The 19,437-nt window shown below is 38.4% G+C and overlaps 1 protein-coding gene across 3 annotated transcripts in view; it reads right to left on the bottom strand.

The window, feature by feature from the left end:
* LOC149827556 (uncharacterized) overlaps positions 1-19,437 on the bottom strand; it is a 53,965-nt gene continuing 34,528 nt past the window's right edge. For all 3 annotated transcript variants that reach the window (XM_090019481.1, XM_090019480.1, XM_090019482.1), the window contains 4 exons: positions 4,865-4,915; positions 4,710-4,778; positions 617-856; positions 1-527 (listed from right to left, as the gene is read on the bottom strand). In XM_090019481.1, the coding sequence (XP_089875607.1) occupies positions 231-527; positions 617-856; positions 4,710-4,778; positions 4,865-4,915 (657 nt within the window). In that variant the 3' untranslated portion in view covers positions 1-230. The remainder of the gene's footprint in view (positions 528-616; positions 857-4,709; positions 4,779-4,864; positions 4,916-19,437) is intronic.

Genomic DNA, 19,437 nt, shown 5'->3' on the forward strand with positions numbered 1-19,437 from the left:
GATGAATTACCGTTTCTTTTCTTAGATAAGAATAATTGTACAAATGTTGGGTAGCTGCTCGTACACAGCATGTGGTACACGAGTCCCTGACTCAAATGCACCCAAATTAAACAGGATAAGCAACACCCTTCCGACCTGCTTGGTCATGAATCATGATAACCTGCCTGTGACTTGGGCCTACCAGCATTCCATCTCCAGCACCCCCACACCCCCTGCCCAAAAAGCAGGGTTTATCGAAGGCAGTTATGAATGGGAAGAATGAGTGGGTGATCGGAGATCCCTGGCGTCAGTGGTTGTGGATTTCTTGCAGGCAAGGATGAGCTCTCATGGCCAATTGGTGTTTGTGTAAGAGGGTTCCATCTATCATAGATGATCCGACCTCCTCGGCCCATCCTACCATGAAACCTGAAGGTTGGCATGGTGCCACCATTTTCATTAGGCGGATCAGTAGGACCCACAATCCTTGCTGCTGCCAGTTTTTCGGGATCAAGCGGTTTGGTAAATAATAAGACTGGTTCATGGGGATCCTGCATCATCATTTTATGAGGTTTGATTCCTTTAGCAACAAACATGCAAAAACTTGACACCAATAAAGTTGGGAAAGTTTAAAGGTTACCCTTTTCTGGAACCAGCCACGTGTGGGATGCCTCCTCCTAAACTCCCGCTTTGTGCGCCCTGCTGGGACTGTCATCAGCATGGAGTCTGAGCTAGGCGGATGTTGCGTAGTGGCAGGTCGAGCATACATGAAACCGTTTGGCATGTCATCTGAGTCAACAAAGTCCTCTTCACTTGATGCCAATTTGCAAGATGGAAACCCTGGCAGTGATAAGCCGTCTTCAACGAGCTGAGTTTCATGCTGAACAAAATTGTTTGCTTAGACACTGAACTAAAAAGCATCCATTAAGCACTCACATCATCATCTAGATTGTGAATCTAACAACGTATTCTGTACGTTCATAGTTCAACAATAAAACTTTAGGGACTATTTGTCATATCATCAAAGGGTTCCTGGTTGCACATTCCAGTTCCCAGTGGATAAAAATGATACCACAGGAAGAAAGATAATGGCGAGGGAACAGGAACGCATATAAAGTAATCTTGGAAAGGTTTGTGAAAATACAACAACAACAACTACGCCTTCATCCCAAAACAATTGGGGTCGGCGATATGAACCAAAAAAGAAAATTATTCTGGGTCTTCCACATGAATCCGTCACCTCCAATCATTTCTATCCAATGCCATGTCCTCGGTGAGGTTCAAAGCATTCATATCCTTTCCTATCATCTCCATCCAAGTCTTCCTAGGCCTACCCCGACCTCTTTTAACTAATATATTTTTCCATTTCTCCATCCTTCTAACTGGAGCATCATTAGGATTTCGCCGAATATGTCCAAACCACCGTAAACGATTCTCTCTCATCTTATTTTCAATGAGTGCAACACCTACCTTCTTACGCATCTCCTCGTTCTGAATCTTATCTTTTATTGTATTTCCACACATCCATCTAAGCATACGCATCGCAGCTACACTCATTTTTTTTAATATGATGTCTCTTGGCAGCCCAACATTATCATATAGTAAAGCGGGCCTAATAGTCATCCTATAAAACTTTCATTCAACCGCAATGGCATTCTACGATCGCACAACACTCCAGTTGCACTTTTTCATTTCATCCACCCAACATTTATCCTATGATTTACATCTCCATCAATTTCTCCATACTTTTGAATGATAGATCCCAAATATTTGAAACAATCATCGACCGGTATTTCTTGCTCACCAAGCTTCACTACACTCTCATCACTACTTCGTTGCTTACTAAACCGACATTCCATATATTCTGTTTTACTCTTACTCAACTTAAAACCTCTTGCTTCCAATGTTTGTCTCCATAATTCTAACTTAGCATTAACCACAGCTCTAGACTCATCAATCAAAACAATATCATCAGCAAACAACATACACCACGACACATTTTCTTGAATTGATCTCGTAAGCTCATCCATCACTATAACAAATAGGAAAGGGTTTAAAGCAGATCCTTGATGTAACCCAACCGTTATAGAAAAATTGGTTGTCACCCCTCCACAAGTGCGAACATTGGTTACTACTCCTTCATACATATCTTTAATTATACTAATGTACTTGAGAGAAACACCTTTCTTCATCATTGTCCACCAGAGAACGTCCCTAAGTACTCTATCGTATGTCTTCTCCAAATCAATAAAAACCATATGCAAATCTTTGTTCTTCTCTCTATATCTCTCAATAAGTTGTCAAAGAAGATGTATAGCTTCCATAGTTGATCTTCCAGGCATAAAACCAAATTGATTCCCCGATATCATGACAACCTTCCTCAACCTAGACTCAATCACCCTCTCTCAAAGTTTTATACCACGATAGTTTGTGCAATCTTGTATATCATCTTTATTCTTATATAGAGGCACCAAAGTACCCTTCCTCCACTCATTAGGCATTTTATTTGTCCGCCAAATCTTGTTAAAAAGATTTGTTAACCATTCCAAACTTTTCTCTCCCAAGCATTTTCAAGCCTCGATAGGTATACCATTTGGGCCAACTGCCCTTCTTGATTTTATTTTCTTCAAAGCCTCTGCAATTTCTTTCTTTTGAATCTTGCGCATGAAGTCATGATTCATCTCATGAAAAGAAATGGAGAAGTCTCCAAGATCCTGAGCATGACTTTCATTAAATAGCTTATCAAAATAATCTTTTCATCTCTCCTTAATCTCCCCATCTTTGACTAAAACCCTTTGCGTTTCATCTTTGATACATCTAACCATACCCAGATCCCTCGATTTCCTATCTCTCATCTTTGAGAGCCTATAAATATCCTTCTCGCTCTCTTTGGTATCCAACTTATCATAAACCTCCTTATATACCTTATCCCTCGCGTTTTCGAACTACTTTTTTAGCTTCCTTCTTTGCTATCATCTACTTCTCCAAATTCTCATTATCACGACTCTTACTTAGATTTCTATAACACTCCCTTTTAACCTTAATAGCTAATTTGACATCCTTGTTCCACCATGATGTATCCTTACCTAGCGGTGCACCGCCTTTAGACTCACCCAATACCTCCTTAGTCACCTTTCTCATGCCACCCGCTATCTTATTCGACATTGATTTTGAATTCTCCTCGAGACACCAATCAACTTCCTTAACTACCTGCTCTACAAACATTCATTGTTTAGCTCCTTTCAATGTCCACCACTTAATTCTAGGATCTATCCTATGTCTATCCCTTTTGCGGCATTGTCTAATTCTAAGATCTAAAATTAAGACTCTATGTTGTGTAGCTACACTTTCTCCTGGTATAACCTTACAATCGATACAACAACCCCTATCTCTCTTTCTAAATAGGAAAAAATCTATCTGACTCGTATTAACCCCACTTTTAAATGTTACTAGGTGAGACTCTCTCTTCCTAAACCAAGTGTTTGCTAAGATTATATCATAGGACAAACCAAAATCTAAAATCCTTTCTCCATTTTCGTTTCTTTCTCTTATATCATAGCCTCCATGGATACTCTCAAATTCATCCTTACTAATGCCTACGTGTCCATTAAGGTCACCGTCGATGAAAAGCTTTTCTCCATAAGATATCCCTTGTACTACTCCATCTAAATCTTCCCAAAATTGACGCTTAATGGAATCATCTAAACCTACTTGAGGTGCATAAACACTAATAATATTAATAATATCCGTACCTAATATTAATTTAATAAGTAAAATCCTATCACCCTTCCTACGGACCTCAACTACATTATCTATAAACTCACGACTCATAACAATCCCTACTCCATTCATATTCCTATTTATTCTTGTATACCAAATCTTATATCCCCAAGGTTCTATCACTTTTGCTTTCTCACCTACCCATTTGGTCTCTTGTAGACATAAAATATTAACATCTACTAACTCTACCAACTTACCAGTTAAAGACCCTATGTTCCAAGTGGATAACCTAATTTTATGGTCTTGGACTAACTTCTTTACCCTCACCTGTCCCCAACAAAGTGAGGGAACCCTTGCCTATTTGACACCACCCCCGAGCGCCGGTGTGACGCGTCGCTTCTGGACGACGACCTAGCAACCCTTGCCCATTTATCACTACCTCCGGGCCTATAGAGTACAGTGCGTCGCTCAGTAGGGAACGCCCCCAACGAAATTCTTATATTGGTTCATATTCATAGGGTATGACTACGTTTTTATGCTGGCTGTCACTGGCCTACCGCAACCCTCCTTTATCTGGGCTTGGGACCGGCAGTATATAACTAAACAGTTATACACAGGCGGAAAGGTCTGTGAAAATAAAAGGGATAAATTATCATGCCCTAAAATGCTTAGTAGCACAAGTTCTAGAGTTATGCATTGCTTCAGCAGTGCCAAATGAATCCTGGTTTTAGGGAAATTGCAGGAACTTGGCATAAAAAAGCTATAAGACACTGTGTACTGGAAATTGGTTCGAAGTAATATCAAGCATAAGGGAATAACTATCATAGAAACTTTGATATTTTCTTCCAATAGAACTGCAAACGATGATAGTGTCAACAGAGATTATTGTACCAAGCACGAGCAGCCAAAACCTCAACTTCACAGAAATATAAATGAAAAGAGGACTTTACCTTTTCTCTCAAAAAAATTAAAAAGCATGAAATGAGGACTAAGAAAGAGAGAGAGAAAGAGACCTTGTATTTTAGTTGAATTCTTTGAAGGCTCACTTCACATTCCATGAGTTCACGTTTCTTCTCTTCTCTCTGCACAAGGTAGTTACAGATAGGGGTAGTAGAATCCCTACTACACATCTTTTAAAGATTCAAGTACATGCTTCCATATAACTTACCTTAATCAATGTTTCCACGAGTCCTTTCACTTTGCCTAAGTTCCGCATAACCTGAAATACGTGAATTTAAATCAATCAAAATAAAATGAGAAGCATAGGAACTGCATGCTACCGTTCAAAGACAAGCTGATTTCATATTTTCATGTGCAAGAATTATCTAGGACCAAAGACATTTCAGAAAAAGGATAAATGAGTTTTTAAAAAAATCACGCCTAAAGTTCAACACTTTCAACAGCTACTGTAAGCATGCAGATACAGTTTACTGAGAAAAGGTCTCACCTAACAAGGATTTTAGAAATTTACTAGCCCAGGAATTTTCTTTTAGGAGGCCTACCTTCTTTTTATTTATGAAGAAATTACTTGACACCAGAAACCATACGCCACTCCGTGTAAACTACCCACCAGTACAAGTTTAGTGGGCTGGCTAGAGTGGCTACAGATGGATGGACTTGAGAAGATCTCAGGATCTCAGCCTTTTGGAACCCCTGTGCTCCATTTCTAAAAACTCCAATGGTGGGTAAGGATGGGCTAAGCCCATTTCCTGGTGTTAGGTCAAATCCTAGATGAATCATCCTGGTCTCCCTGACGAGGTTCTCTATCATCAAAATCTAACAAAAGGGTTCTGTAATTTATGCTCCGTTTCATCAGATAAAATAACTTTGAACCCCTTTTACGGACATTTTCCAAGGCCCTATCTGGACGTATTTCATTAATTAGAAATAAAATTTACAACAGTAACACAAAAAAACTAAACATTAATAAACTGATAAAAAACAAACATGTAGACAGTGCTTGGGTGCAAATCAGGGTTACCGGAAGCGTTATAGGACCCGAGGAAGCGTGTTTCGGAAGCGCGAAATGTGGCCCTTCCGAAACGCGCTAGGAAGCGTCATAATTAAATGGGAAACACACTTCCCATTTAGGGGAAGCTCGCTTCCCCTTCTCTTTTTCTTCTTTTTTGTTTTTTCCTTCTTGTTTTTCCTTTTTTTCTGCTTCCAATTTTTTCCTTCTCTTTTTTTTCCTTTTTTTCTTCTTATTCATATTTCTCTCTCTCGATCTTCTTGTTTTTGTTATAGTTTATGTTTTTCAGTTATATTATATATTTTGTATTTCAGTTATTATAATATGTATATTATATATATTTTGTATTCCTATGTTTCATTCTGAGTTACTGAAAGCTTCTTAGATAGGTGGGAAGCTTGCTACCTGGAAACTCGCTTCGGAAGCGTGATACTCCTCGCTTCCAAAACTTGATGAGAACCTTGATTCCCCACACTTTTCCTATGCTTTCCACACACTTCATCTATTCATTTTATATGTTCTCTTACTCAACTTTTCATGTTTTTCATGTGTTTTCTCTCTTCTCACTCACTTCCATGCGCTTTCTCTAAATTGGTAATTATATTTTGTTAAAAATTTAATTCTTACACTAAAAAATCATGAAATTTAATATTAGTCAATTTTATTTTAGTTTTTATTTGTGTTTCATTTTGATTCACATTCAATTATTATATTTTCTTTTTTATTCCTCGCTTCCCGCTTCTTATACATTTTAAAATGTATCGCTTTCGCTTCCTAGTCTCCAACCTTAGTTTCGTGTATATATGTGTGTGTGTGTGTAATTCATATATAATTTGTTTGACTGTTTCTGAGTTATATTTTTAGTTGACTGCTTCCCAGTTATATAATTTATATTTCTAATTGACTGTTTCTGGGTTATATAACTTATATTTCTGGTTGACTCTTTTTGAGTTATTTAACTTATATTTCTGTGGTTGTTTGTTTCAGAGTTATATTTCTGCTTGCCAAATGCTGAGTTATATAACTTATATTTCTAGTTAGTTGTTTCTGAGTTATATTTTTGGGGGGACTTTTAGTCTTATTTATGTGATTTTTAGCTTCCCTTTCGTTTCCTACTTGCTTCCCTTTTGAATCTTTGTTCGCTTCCTAGGTCACTTTCGGTTCGCTTCTCTTCTCGCTTTCGAGATGATTCTCATTTTGCTTCTAAGTTGTCCCTTGCTTCCCGCTTCTTAAAATTTTAGAAATACCTCATTTTCCACTTTCACTTCCCGAATCTCTTCCCGCTCTCGCTTCTCCCACTAACAACTCTACAAGCATTAGATATATATATAGTTAAATGTTCCAACATATGGTTGTTTGGATGAACTATTATTCTTTACTTTTATAACTATTTACGAGAACCTATGTCACATGGGTGCGGGTGCGGTTGCGGGGATTCGGCACTTCCAAAAAAACCAGGTGTGGGGGTGCGGCAGGGGCAAAAATGTATATATATATATATATATTTTTTATATATATATATTTATATATATAAGGGGGGTCCGGGGGTTCCCCCAGCGCGGGTCAACGCACCCAGGGTCTAAAACATATAGAATTTTTTTTTAAATTCCGCAACCCATTTCATAGGGAATTTTTTTTCAAAAAAAACCAAAAAAATGGACCAAAATGACACTGAGTGCGGTCAACGCACGCAGGGTCGAGTTGACCACACCCGCACCCGCGTTGAGTCGCGTCGACGCGGGTGCGGCACCCTGCTAGCCGAATCCCTGTGACAGATAAGAACAAACAAAAATAGCTTTATTTCTTAAAAAATGTGGGCCTACTGAGGTGATATGGAGAATGAGACACAGGCAGCACCAAGACCTTCTAATGCATTCTGGTGGCACCCACCCTCTTTCCCCTTGCTCCATCAGACACACACATGCATGCTTACTTGCACACCCACACGCATGTGTGCATGTGCACATCCACATACTCATATACACGGATGAAATCAAGAAAGCCATGAGATCACGGGTAGGGATGGCAGCGGACCGGGGGGAAACGAGGCCTCGCCCTGTTTGGACCAGGGATTGAGGACATGAAACAGGGGATGGAAGTTAAAATCAAAATCCATGTGGGGATGGAGGCAAGGATGAACTTACTCTTTCCCCCTCTCCACCTCTCCCCACTCCATCCCTGATCCCCATTAAAGAAATTACTATTATACTCGTATACATAATATAAAATCTTATATATTCCTAACCATAACATAAAACCCTTTCTTGAATATTTGCTATCCTTCCTATAACGAGCCGCACAAGCTCCCATTTCTCTCCTCTCCTTCATCTAAAGGCGGCAACGGCAGAAGGACCGGGGAAACAGGGCCCCGCCTCGCCCCGTTTGGACCAGGGAAGGAGGACATGAAATAGGAAATGGACCGAGGATGGAGATTAAAATCAAAACCCGCGCGGGGATGGAGGCAGGGATAGAAGGCAAAATTTTGAGATGGGGCAGGGGTGAAGACCTTGTCCCCCACACCCACCCCGGTCCACTGCCATCCCTAATCACAAGCAGGTGCTGGTGGTGATAGGGGTGTTGTGGTGATTAGGGCACAAAGCAATGAAGCAACTGCAGCAGGTATTGCCAGCACACAAATGACAACACACCATGCTTGCTTGCACCATAGATCCATCCCCTTCATCTCTCTCCATCTTACCTTCTTTTATCTCTTTCTTTATCTTTTCCACTGGTGATGTCATTGTGCCTCCATTCCACCTCTGCAATTTCCATCCAGTGGATCCCATATCTCATCCATTCTCTGCCCGGTTCAGAAGTAATGTGCCTATGGGCAGTCTCAAGCACAGAGGAGGAATGTCGAGCAACATCTACTATTAATATGATGCTTATAAATTCTATATCCAAACATTGTTATTATTATGAACAAAAACAAAGAATCGTTTTTAAGTAGTATTTTTATTGATTGTTTATAGAAGTGCATGGATGTACGAAAAAGGGGATGCACTACATCCATGGCTTGCAAGGTTGCGACTTCCTGGCACTCAGCTGGCACTATGTCACAACTCCTCCCCAAATAGCCCAGGCCCATTTCCGACTCCACTAAACCTTCATCAGCAACTCAGCAGTCACCCTCCCTCAGCCACCTTCTTCTTCTTCAAACAACCACAACAACCAACTAGGCTGAAATCCAACACGACTAGCAGCAAGGTGTTATGAGAGGTAGAGTTTTTAATTTGAAGAAGATTGGGTCATGTGCATTGTGGTTAAAAAGAATATATGGCAGGCAGTGAAGGGGATTCTAATTCCACAAGATTGACGACAATCATTGCGCAAGTGTGGAAAAGGAGATCTGAAAATTTAATCACCCTTCACATGCCCTTCCTAAACTGCACCACTTTCCATGGAAATTTCTTCACCTTGTAGGTGTCCCAGAACCCATTGGCAAGCTTTACACGTGGCATTTCAAAAGACCAGTTGGAGGTGTACACACAACCCACATGAATTATGACTTTTGAGATGCTCAAGCTGCTTGGGAGCTGCTATGGCAAAGCTCATCTTGGACAGTCATAAGGGACAGGAACAATCGAGAGCCCTTGATAGAGACACAAATAAAAATAGAAGAAAGTCCCCATCTTGATTCTGGAGAGAGATTTCTGTTTTTATTCAGTAAGAAGTACAAAATATAAATATGAATAGGTCATACAACTGAATTTATTTCACATACGCATAAATATTTAAAAAAAGATTGTGTATCAACGCATCCAAGTACCTAAGAAAAGAACGAAAAGAAAACACTGCAAAACATTATTACCAGGTTCTTACGCCATCTCTTCTTAAAAACTAGCTGAATAGTTAGACACTGGGAAAAAACATTGTGGATGAGTGAGACTATCAAATATTTTAAAATGTCATAGTAAATTACCCTGTCACATGGGTGCGGGTGCAACACGGGTGCGGTGCGATTTTAAAATTTTTGGACACGGGGACTCGGCTATATATATATATATATATATAAAGTGGAAAGACATCACAGTCACAGTCACAGACTGTGCAGCCCCCCCCCCAAGATTTTTTTTTAAATTCTGTAGCCCAGAAAATTTTTTTTAAATCCAAAAAATGGACCAAAATGACCCTGGGTGCATTGACCGCACCCAGGGTCGGGTTGACCGAGTCCGAGCTGCACCAGTGTCGGTGCATGTCGACGCGGGTGCGTCGACCTTGGAGCCGAGTCCGTGTGACATAGAAATTACCTTTTATGCAAATGATCAGAACTATACACCCTTAGTGATTAATGTCAGCTGACCAGAAGAACTAAGAAGCTTCACTAATAAGAAAACTAAAGGAGCTACAACATACAGGGGTTGACCCCCCATGGACACACTACAAGACAAATTCTGTTGACCTTCTAACTTCCTATGAATACCCCTAATAAATAATATTATGTACACTTGAGTGGTGTAGCACCAAAGACTAGTAATACACATGATACACCTATAATGTAATGAAGTGCCAAGTGAGAGAGGCGAAATCTCCAAGAGAGAGCACGGAAGCACGTACATACACAAGAAGCCACTAATGGGCAAAATAAACCACAAAAAGTGGTCAAGCACACAAAGAGGTAAAAAAATATAGTTCACTCATGAAATGCTTCATAAGAAGCTTAAGAAATACATGGGGCCATGCCCCTTATTTATACACAGCAAGGGACCCAAGGAGGGGCTCCCATAGAGTCATTGGAGCCCCTCCAACGGTCATATTTATGACCGTTGGAGGGGTCCAACGACTCTATGTGGACCCCTCTCAATTAAAAAAGAAAAAGTAAAAAGTAAAAAAGGAAAAAGAGAAAAAAAAGGGAAAAAGAAAAGAAAGCATATCTAGGATATGCGTGTACAAGTGAAATGACAGAATTACCCCTATCGGGTATTACAAAAAATAAATATATATATTTATATATGTAGATAGACACATAGACATATATATGATAATATATATGTGTATGTGTCGTAATCTATATATATATAGATATATATATACATCATATTTTAACATATACTACACTATTTAGCACTCCCCACTAAACTAGAGATGATGCTAAAGAAAATAACCCAAATTTGGAGAGGAATGACTGAAAGTGTAACGGGGTCAAACTCTTGGTGAATACATATGCAACTTGTTCTTTTGTGCCAACATGCTCCAAAGTTGTGACTCCATCTTCATAGGCTATTCTGGTAAAATGACAGCCAATCTCAATGTGCTTTGTTCTCATGATATTCTAGGTTCTTGGCAATATGAATAGCACTCATATTGTCGCAAACTCGCAAAACACAGTAACCTCAAGTTCTGGTAAAAGCTATTTAATTCATATGATTTTTGCGATAGCTAGAACTATAGCTCTATACTCTGCTTTTGCAGTAGACAAAGAAATTTGTTGTTGCTTTTTGCTCTTCCAAGAAATCAAAGAGCTCCCAAGGAACACACAAAAACAGGTAGTCGAGAAATGATCTCTGGTTGATCTTCCAAAATCTGAATCACAAAAAGCTATTACAACTATAAAGGATGAAGATGAAAAGAACATCCCAAAATGTATAAAGTCTCTTACATACCCAATGAACCTAAGCACTGCTGCAAAATGTACTGAAGTAGAGAGGCATAAGTTATCTATGGTCTAGTAATAGTCAAATATATCAAGTTGCACACTAGTTGCCTGTATACCACAAGATCCTCAAGTTTTTTTTTTCATCTAACATCCTCAACTTGATATTAGTCTCTATAGGGGTAGTAACTCTGTTTGAGTCATCTGACAACCTAACCTTTACCACCCCTTCTCGAGTGGGCAACTTCAAGATTAAGGAAATACTTCAACCTCCCCAGATCTTTCATTTCAAAGATGTCAGCCAGTTTGTTCTTTGTATTCATTAGTTTCTGCAAAATCATCCCTTGTAATAATCATATCATCAACATAAAGAAGCAAGATATACAATTCCCTTGAGAATAGGAAGAAACAAACAAAGCAGGATCATGGAGACTTTGCTCAAATCCAAGAGATCTCACAGCAGTGATGAACTTCTCAAACCAAACACAAGGTGCTTACTTATGCCCATACAAGGTTCTCCTCAATCTACACACCCTTCCCCGAGAATCTAAATATCTAGGTGGTAGCTCCCTATATACCTCCTCATACAAATCTCCATTTAAGAATGCATTTTTCATGTCCAACTGCCAAAGACTCCGCCATCTTATTGTAGCAACAATAAGCAATGCTTTTATAGTAGTCATATAGGTAATAGGAGCAAATGTCTCTCCAAAATCAATTCAAGACTATTGGCTATATCTCTTAGCCACCAATATGGCCTTGTACCTTTAGATTGACCTATCTGCATTAGTCTTAATCTTCTAGATCCACTTACACCCAACTACATTTTTTTCTTGTGGGAGTTCAACAAGATCCCAAGTCTGCATCCTTTCAAGCGCACTCAACTCTTAAGCCATTGCACGCTGTTATTCCTTTTTAGAAAAAGCATCTGCATAGGAGTTAGACTCAACATAGGAGTAGATTAGAGCTAAGTAAACACGATGTTGAGGAGAAAAGGAATCATAGGACACAAAAAGAGTGAGAGGGACAGGTATTCTAGAGCGTCTACGTACCTGGGGAGGAGTGGGAAATGACTCTGAGCTTGTGTGCTCTGGATCAGATGGGAGAAAATCAGAATTGGCCTCTAAGTTTTCTGTTTCTACTATCTCCATCTGATCTAAGAATGGTATCCCCACTACACTTCTAGCATAAGTTTGTCCAAATCGATTGTCTCCCTCTAAAATTTCAACCTCATGAATCTCCATACTCTTGTCAGTTCTTTCCTCAGGAAATGGTACTAAACATATGGTAGTGGACTGGAGCGGGGTGAAGAACAAGGTCTCCACCCCCGATCCATCTCAAAATTTTGCCTTCCAACCCCGCACGGGTTTTGATTTTAACCTCCATCCCCGGTCCATTTCCCGTTTCATGTCCTCCATCCCTGATCCAAACGGGATGAGGCGGGGTGGGGCTCTGTTTTTCCGTTCCTTTCGCCATGGTCAACTTCCGCCGTTAGAGGAAGGAGAGGAAAGAAATAGGATCTCGTGCGGCTCGTTGGAGTAACAAGAGGAAGGGGAGAGGAGAGATTCGAGAAAAGGTTTTACGTTAGGGCTAGGAATATATATATATATATGATTTTATAATATGTATAAGGGTATAATAATAATTTCCTTAACAAGGATAGAGGACGAGGCAGGGCAGAGCGGGAGCAAGAGTAAGTCCATACCCGCCTCTATCCCTGCACGAGTTTGATTTTAACCTCCATCCCCGGTCCAAACGGGCCAAGGTGGGACAGGGCCACGTTTTCCCCCGGTCCACTGCCTTCCCTAGGTGTGTCCTCATGAAACACCACAACCTTGATATTCAAACTCTTCGTTCAATTGGATCATAACACTTATATCACTTTTGCCCATGAGAGAATCTCAAGAAGCAACACTTCAGAGATCATGGTAAGAGCTTGTCTTTGTATCTACCAAGCAACAATACAAAGCAAGTACATCCAAAAATCTTCATCATATTATAATTAGGGTCAGTACCATATAATTTTTGAAATAGAGATATACCATTGAGTGTCCCTGCTGGCAACCGATTAATTTGGTATATTGCCATCTATGTTAAATAGAAATGGTTGTTTGGCAGTAGTACCCGTGTCAACACGGCTTGACACGGGTATTGGTACCGGACGCAGCACAGGTACGTGCTGGTCCAGGTCAGGTCGAGTCCAACCCTGACCCATCCCAACTATTTTTTTTGGTTTCTCGAGCGAAAGACAGGGAGGAAGAAGAAAAGGAAAGAAAAATGAAGAGCAAGAAGAAAAAGAAAAATGAAGAGGAGGAGCAAGAAGAAAAAGAAAGAGAAGGAAGAAAAAAAAAGAGGAAGAAATATAGAGAGAGAAGGCATATCGTTAGGGTTGGGCCCAGAGTTACCAGAAGCTTCTTAGATAGGTGGGAAGCTCACTTCAGAAGCGCGATACTCCTCGCTTCTGAAACTTGATGAGAACCTCGATTCTCCCATGTTTCTCCTATGCTTTCTATATGCTTCATCTATTATTCTTATATGTTCTCTTACTCAACTTTTCATGTTTTTTATGTGCTTTCTCTAAATTGGTAATCATTTTTAGATTTTGTTAAAATTTTAATTTACACTAAAACATCATGAAATATAATATTAGTCACTTCTATTTTAGTTTTTATTTGTGTTTCAGTTTGACTCCCATTCAATTCTTATATTTCTTTTTTTTATTCCTCGCTTCCCGCTTCCTATACATTTTAAAATGCATCGCTTCTCGCTTCTACTTTCCATATTGTTTCTCACTTTCACTTCCTAGTTTGGCAACCTTGGTTAGGGATCTCCTATTCTTCTTCTTCTCCTTCCAAAAGAGAGAGAGAGTACCTCCTCATCCTCCTTTTCTTGCAACAACTCGAGAGAGAGAGAGAGAGAGGGGAAAAGGTCGAAAGAGAGAGAGAGAGCAAAAAGGAAGAAGGGCCCTTCTCCCTTTTATAAGATATGTCATATATATGGAACCTAATATAATGGATTCATATATAATCTAGACCCAAACCCAAACTCTCTCTCTCTCTCTCTCTCTCTCTCTCTCTCTCTATATATATATATATATATATATATATATATATATATATATATATATATATAGTCGTGTTTGTTAAAATGTAAACTTGTAAACATATATATATAATAATATTATTATATTTATATTTATATTTATATATAATATTTTTCTTTTTCTGTATTTTTTATTTTTCTGATTTTTGTATTTTGTCATCTAGTTCAATTTGAACTAGAATGACATAACTAGTCAAGTCTTAGTTAAGACTTGACTAGCAATAGAGTCGTTGGACTCTAGTCTAACGGCTCTATTTAGAGCCGTTGGACCGAGTCCAACGACTCGACTCTATTGAGTCCCTCATTCTCTCCCTCTCTCATACTGTGTATATATATGGGTACAGCCCCTCTTGTAATGTATGTAAAATAATTCTTAAGCATTGCTTTCTCCTTGTTTAATAAAAGAATATTTTTATTTTTATTTTTGTTTCCTTTTATACCCTTCTTAAGGGTTATGCTTAAATGTCTTGTTAAGACATCATTTCGAATCTCAGTTCATGTTTGGAAGATCATCATCTCATTTCATGGTATCAGAGCCGCGGAAGTATTAGACCTTGAAGAAAAGTTGCCTCGGTTTCCGTGCCCGTTTGCAAAAGTGTTCACCACTTGAAGAGAAGTGTTTTATCACTTAGTTGGGAAAGATTTCACATCTTGTTGTATTGTATCTCTTTCTTTTTTTTCACTTCTCTTCTTGTTTCTCTTCTATCCCTATTCTTTCTCTCTCCTTGTAATCGATGGATGCAATGATAAAGTCATCATCATGCCTATAAAATTGAGCGATACAAACTATGTAACATGGGTTTCAATCATGAAGTACCATATATGGGGAAAAGGCCTATGAGGGATTGTGGATGGTTTTGATTCGGAACCTAAGCTATCTCTTACTAAAAATGAGAGAGATAAAGAGGTTCCTCTATCGGAAGAAGAGAAAATCAAGGCTTTAGCCTCTTACGAGAAAAAATGGAAAGAGTGGAGAATATCTCATGCGAAGATAATGTCATGGTTTATCAATAGCGTTGATATTAAAAAATGTTCAAGTCTTGCCAAGTTTGATCATGCCGATAAGGCATAGGAATACCTTAAAAATATGTATTCCCTTAAAGATATTGCACACGTATGCAATCTCCAAGAAAAAGTTCGAATGATGACTCAAGGAGACAACAATTTGTGAATATTACAATGGTTTGTCCGAACTTTGGGAACAACTTTCTCTTTTAGAACCAAAGTGGCATTGTGTCGAAGACATCGAGCTTCGTCAGAAACAACTCAATGTTGAACATTTTTACCAGTTTATAACTAAATGATGCCGGAATTTGAAACCACTAAATCGACCCTCTTTCACTGGAAAAAAATTCCTTCTATTGTTGAAACTATTGAAGAATTAACAACAACAACTACTACGCCTTCATCCCAAAAACTATTGAAGTTAATAGAAAATCGTCTCCGGAAAGGTTCTTCTAAAACTGGAGATGATTCTGTTCTAGTTGTGTCTAGACCAGGGAATCATGTTTGATCTTATAGACCTCCTCACTTTAATCGTCAAAATGGTGACTATGACAAGAAGAAAGTTATTTGTCATCATTATCATGAACCGAGACACTACAGGCCACAATGTCCCAAACTTAAGGAGCTGAGAGAGAAAAGAGTTGCAATTGCTGGATCGGAGCCCAAAGATCAAGATGCACCAGTTTTCATGGCCCAACTAATGGAGATTTTTTAGCCTCTCATCAAAAGTGTCTCTTCTTCATTTGAAGCTTCCACCGGCGCAGCAGCCTCATCTTTTTCCGATTCAGGTAAAACTTCTTGGCTCCTTGACTCTGGTGTATTTTTTCATATGACCCCAAATAATCAAAGTCTATCCGAATGTGTTAAAAACAAAACAAGTGTGTCAAAAGTCTTTACAGCCGATTGGACTTCTCTTAAAATAGAAGGAATAGGAAATTTTAAAAAAAATTATAAAACAAAGAAATTTTCTATTCCAGAAATTAGATATGTTCCTAAATTGAATTTAAATCTTTTATCTGTATCTCAAATTTCTGACTATGGGTGCAATATTTTTTTTTCATCTCATGGTTGTTGGGTATAGGATCGCCAGTCAGGCAAGCTGATTGGGGAAAGCCATAGAGAAGGAGGACTCTATTACATAGATTTTTTGGAAATGCCGAAGAATGCTTTTTGCTATAACATTCAGAAAATTGAGTTGGAACTGTGGCATAAGAGACTTGGTCACCCACATATAGCCAAAATCCAACTTTTTCCAAATCTAGGAAAATTTTGTAACTCATAATCATTTGACTGTAAAGATTGTATTCTTGACAAAATAAAAAGATTACCATTTCAGAACAGAACTTTTTTCTCTTCAAGACCACTTGAATTAGTACACTCGGATGTTTGGGGTCCTGCACCAGTAATTTCTAAAAGAGGATTTGCTTACTATGTTATTTTTGTCGATGATTTCTCTCAACATACGTGGATTTACTTTCTTAAACATAAGTCTGAAGTATTTTCATAATTGCAAACATTTCATAATATGGTTAAAAACAAGTTTCAAAATGATATTATCATTTTTCGCACAGATTCAAGGGAAGAGTTTTTATCCACAAATTTTAAAAATTATCTTAAGTCACATGGCATCACACATCAAAGATCTTGTCCTTATACACCTCAACAAAATGGGTTGGCAGAACGTAAACATCGCCATATTATGGAAACCACTAGGACTTTATTAATAGCAAATCAAGTCTCGAAAGACTTTTGGGCAGAAGCTGCCTTAACTGCTACCTATCTGATTAATATGATGACATCCTCTTCTTTATAAAATATCACTCCCATTGAAAAACTTATGAACGTTTCTCCAGACTACTCTAGACTGAGAATATTTGGGTGCAAATGTTTCATATTTACCGACAAAAATGATAAACTTTCTCCTCGTGCGATTCTTTGTGCCTTTCTAGGATATGCTGAAAATCAGAAAGGTTATAGGTGTTTTGACTTCAAAAATAATAGATTATATGTGTCTAGAAATGTTTCCTTCCTCGAAAAGGAGAGCTTCTTTGATTTTGAAAAACCAAAGGAAGACACTGAGTACCCTTTTTTGTTATATCTAACATCAAAATCTGATGAATATGATATTGACTATAACTTTGATAATGATCAAGGAATTATTGATCTTGATCATAATGTTGACAATGAAGAAGTTCACAGAGACACTAGTATCCAATATTTCAGACGACAAGGGTCTAATCCTCCATGTGCACTTGAAAAATATTCTGACATTCCAACTAGACGATCATCCTGAGTCTCGAGGCCTCCAGGAAAGTTTGTGTCATACGAGTCCTTCTCACCTACATATAGGGCATTCATTGCATTAATTCACTCATATGAAGAACCATCTACATATCTCCAAACTAAAAATGATGTAAAATGGATAGAAGCCATGAAAGCTAAATTAAATGCACTTGAAAAGGCTTCTACATGGACTATTCAAGATCTTCCTCCGGGGAAGAAAACTATAGGATGTCGGTGGGTTTATAAAATTAAAACCAAGAGTGATGGCACTCTTGAAAGATATAAAGCATCATTAGTAGCCAAAGGTTATGCCCAAGAATATGGCATTGATTATGAATAAACCTTTGCTTATGTGGCTCGTATGACAATTGTCAGAACCTTAATTGCCTTAGCTTCTATCAAGAAATGGTACATTTCCAAATGGATGTCAAAAATGCCTTTTTAAATGGAAAGCTAGTTGAAGAAGTATACATGGAACCCCCTCCTGGTCTAAGTATTCCTAAGAGTAAAGCCTTCACTTAGAAAAAGCCCTTTATGAACTTAAAAAGCACCAAAAGCTTGGTATGATAGGTTTAGTTGTGTTATGATTGATATTGGTTTTCAATTCTGTTTAGCTGACACTGCTTTGTTTGTTAAGAATTCTGTTGCAGGAATCATTGTGCTTCTTCTTTATGTGGATGATATAATCATCACTGGAAGCGATAAACAGGAAGTTTAAACGATCAAAACACTTCTTAAATCTCATTTTTAAATGACTGATTTAGGCTTATTGAGATATTTTTTAGGCATTCAAGTTGTTTATTCTCCTAGAGGATATTTATTATCTCAGACTAAATTTGCTTTTGACATTGTTTTCAGGTCTGGTATTACTGATGATAATAAAGTAGACACTCCAGAAGTTGTTAATGTTAAAATGAAGATTGATGATGGAGAACTTCTTGTCGATCCTACTCCTTACAGACAGCTTGTCGGGGGCACTTTCCTATCTATCCATTACCAGACCAGATATAGCACATGTTGTTCACACAGCAAGTCAGTTTCAACATGCTCCTACTTCTGTTCATATGGGAGCAGTCATGCGTATTATCAGATACATCAAGTCCTCTCTTTCACGAGGACTTTTTTTGTCTTCTTCCTCCTCTCTTGATTTACTTACATATGTTGATGTCGATTGGGAAGGTGATCCCAATAACAGACATTCAACCAATGGTTTTGTGTCTTTTTAGGTGAATCATTAATCTCGTAGTGGTGCAAAAAACAGCAGAAAGTATCTCTATCATCCACTGAAGTTGAATACAGAGTCATGGCAACCACGACCATGGAAGTAGTTTGGCTCCGACGACTGTTTGCTGACATGAGAGTTGAAGCAACAAAAGCTTCACAGATGTGCTGTGACAACAAAAGTATGATCTACATTGCAAGTAACAAAACATTCCACGAACGCACCAAACACATCGAAATGGATTGTCACTACGTTAGAGAGGAATATCTACATTGGACAATTGATCTGCCATCTATGTCACATGGGTGCGGGTGCGACATGGGTGCGGCGCGATTTTAAAATTTTTGGACACGGGGACTCTGCTATATATATATATATATATATTTAAAAAAAGTGTAAAGACACAGCACAGTCTATTGTGCAGCACTGTGACACAGCCTTTTTTATATATTTTTTTAAATAAAAAATATAAAAAATGTAATTTTTTTTAGTTTTTTCACCCTACAAATGAACATTTTTGGACTCGGTCAACGTTGACCAAGTCTAGAACAAGGACGGACTCGGTCT

This window comes from Nuphar pumila, chromosome 10 (assembly GCF_984573655.1).
Source record: "Nuphar pumila chromosome 10, dmNupPumi1.hap1.1, whole genome shotgun sequence".
Lineage (NCBI taxonomy): Eukaryota > Viridiplantae > Streptophyta > Magnoliopsida > Nymphaeales > Nymphaeaceae > Nuphar > Nuphar pumila.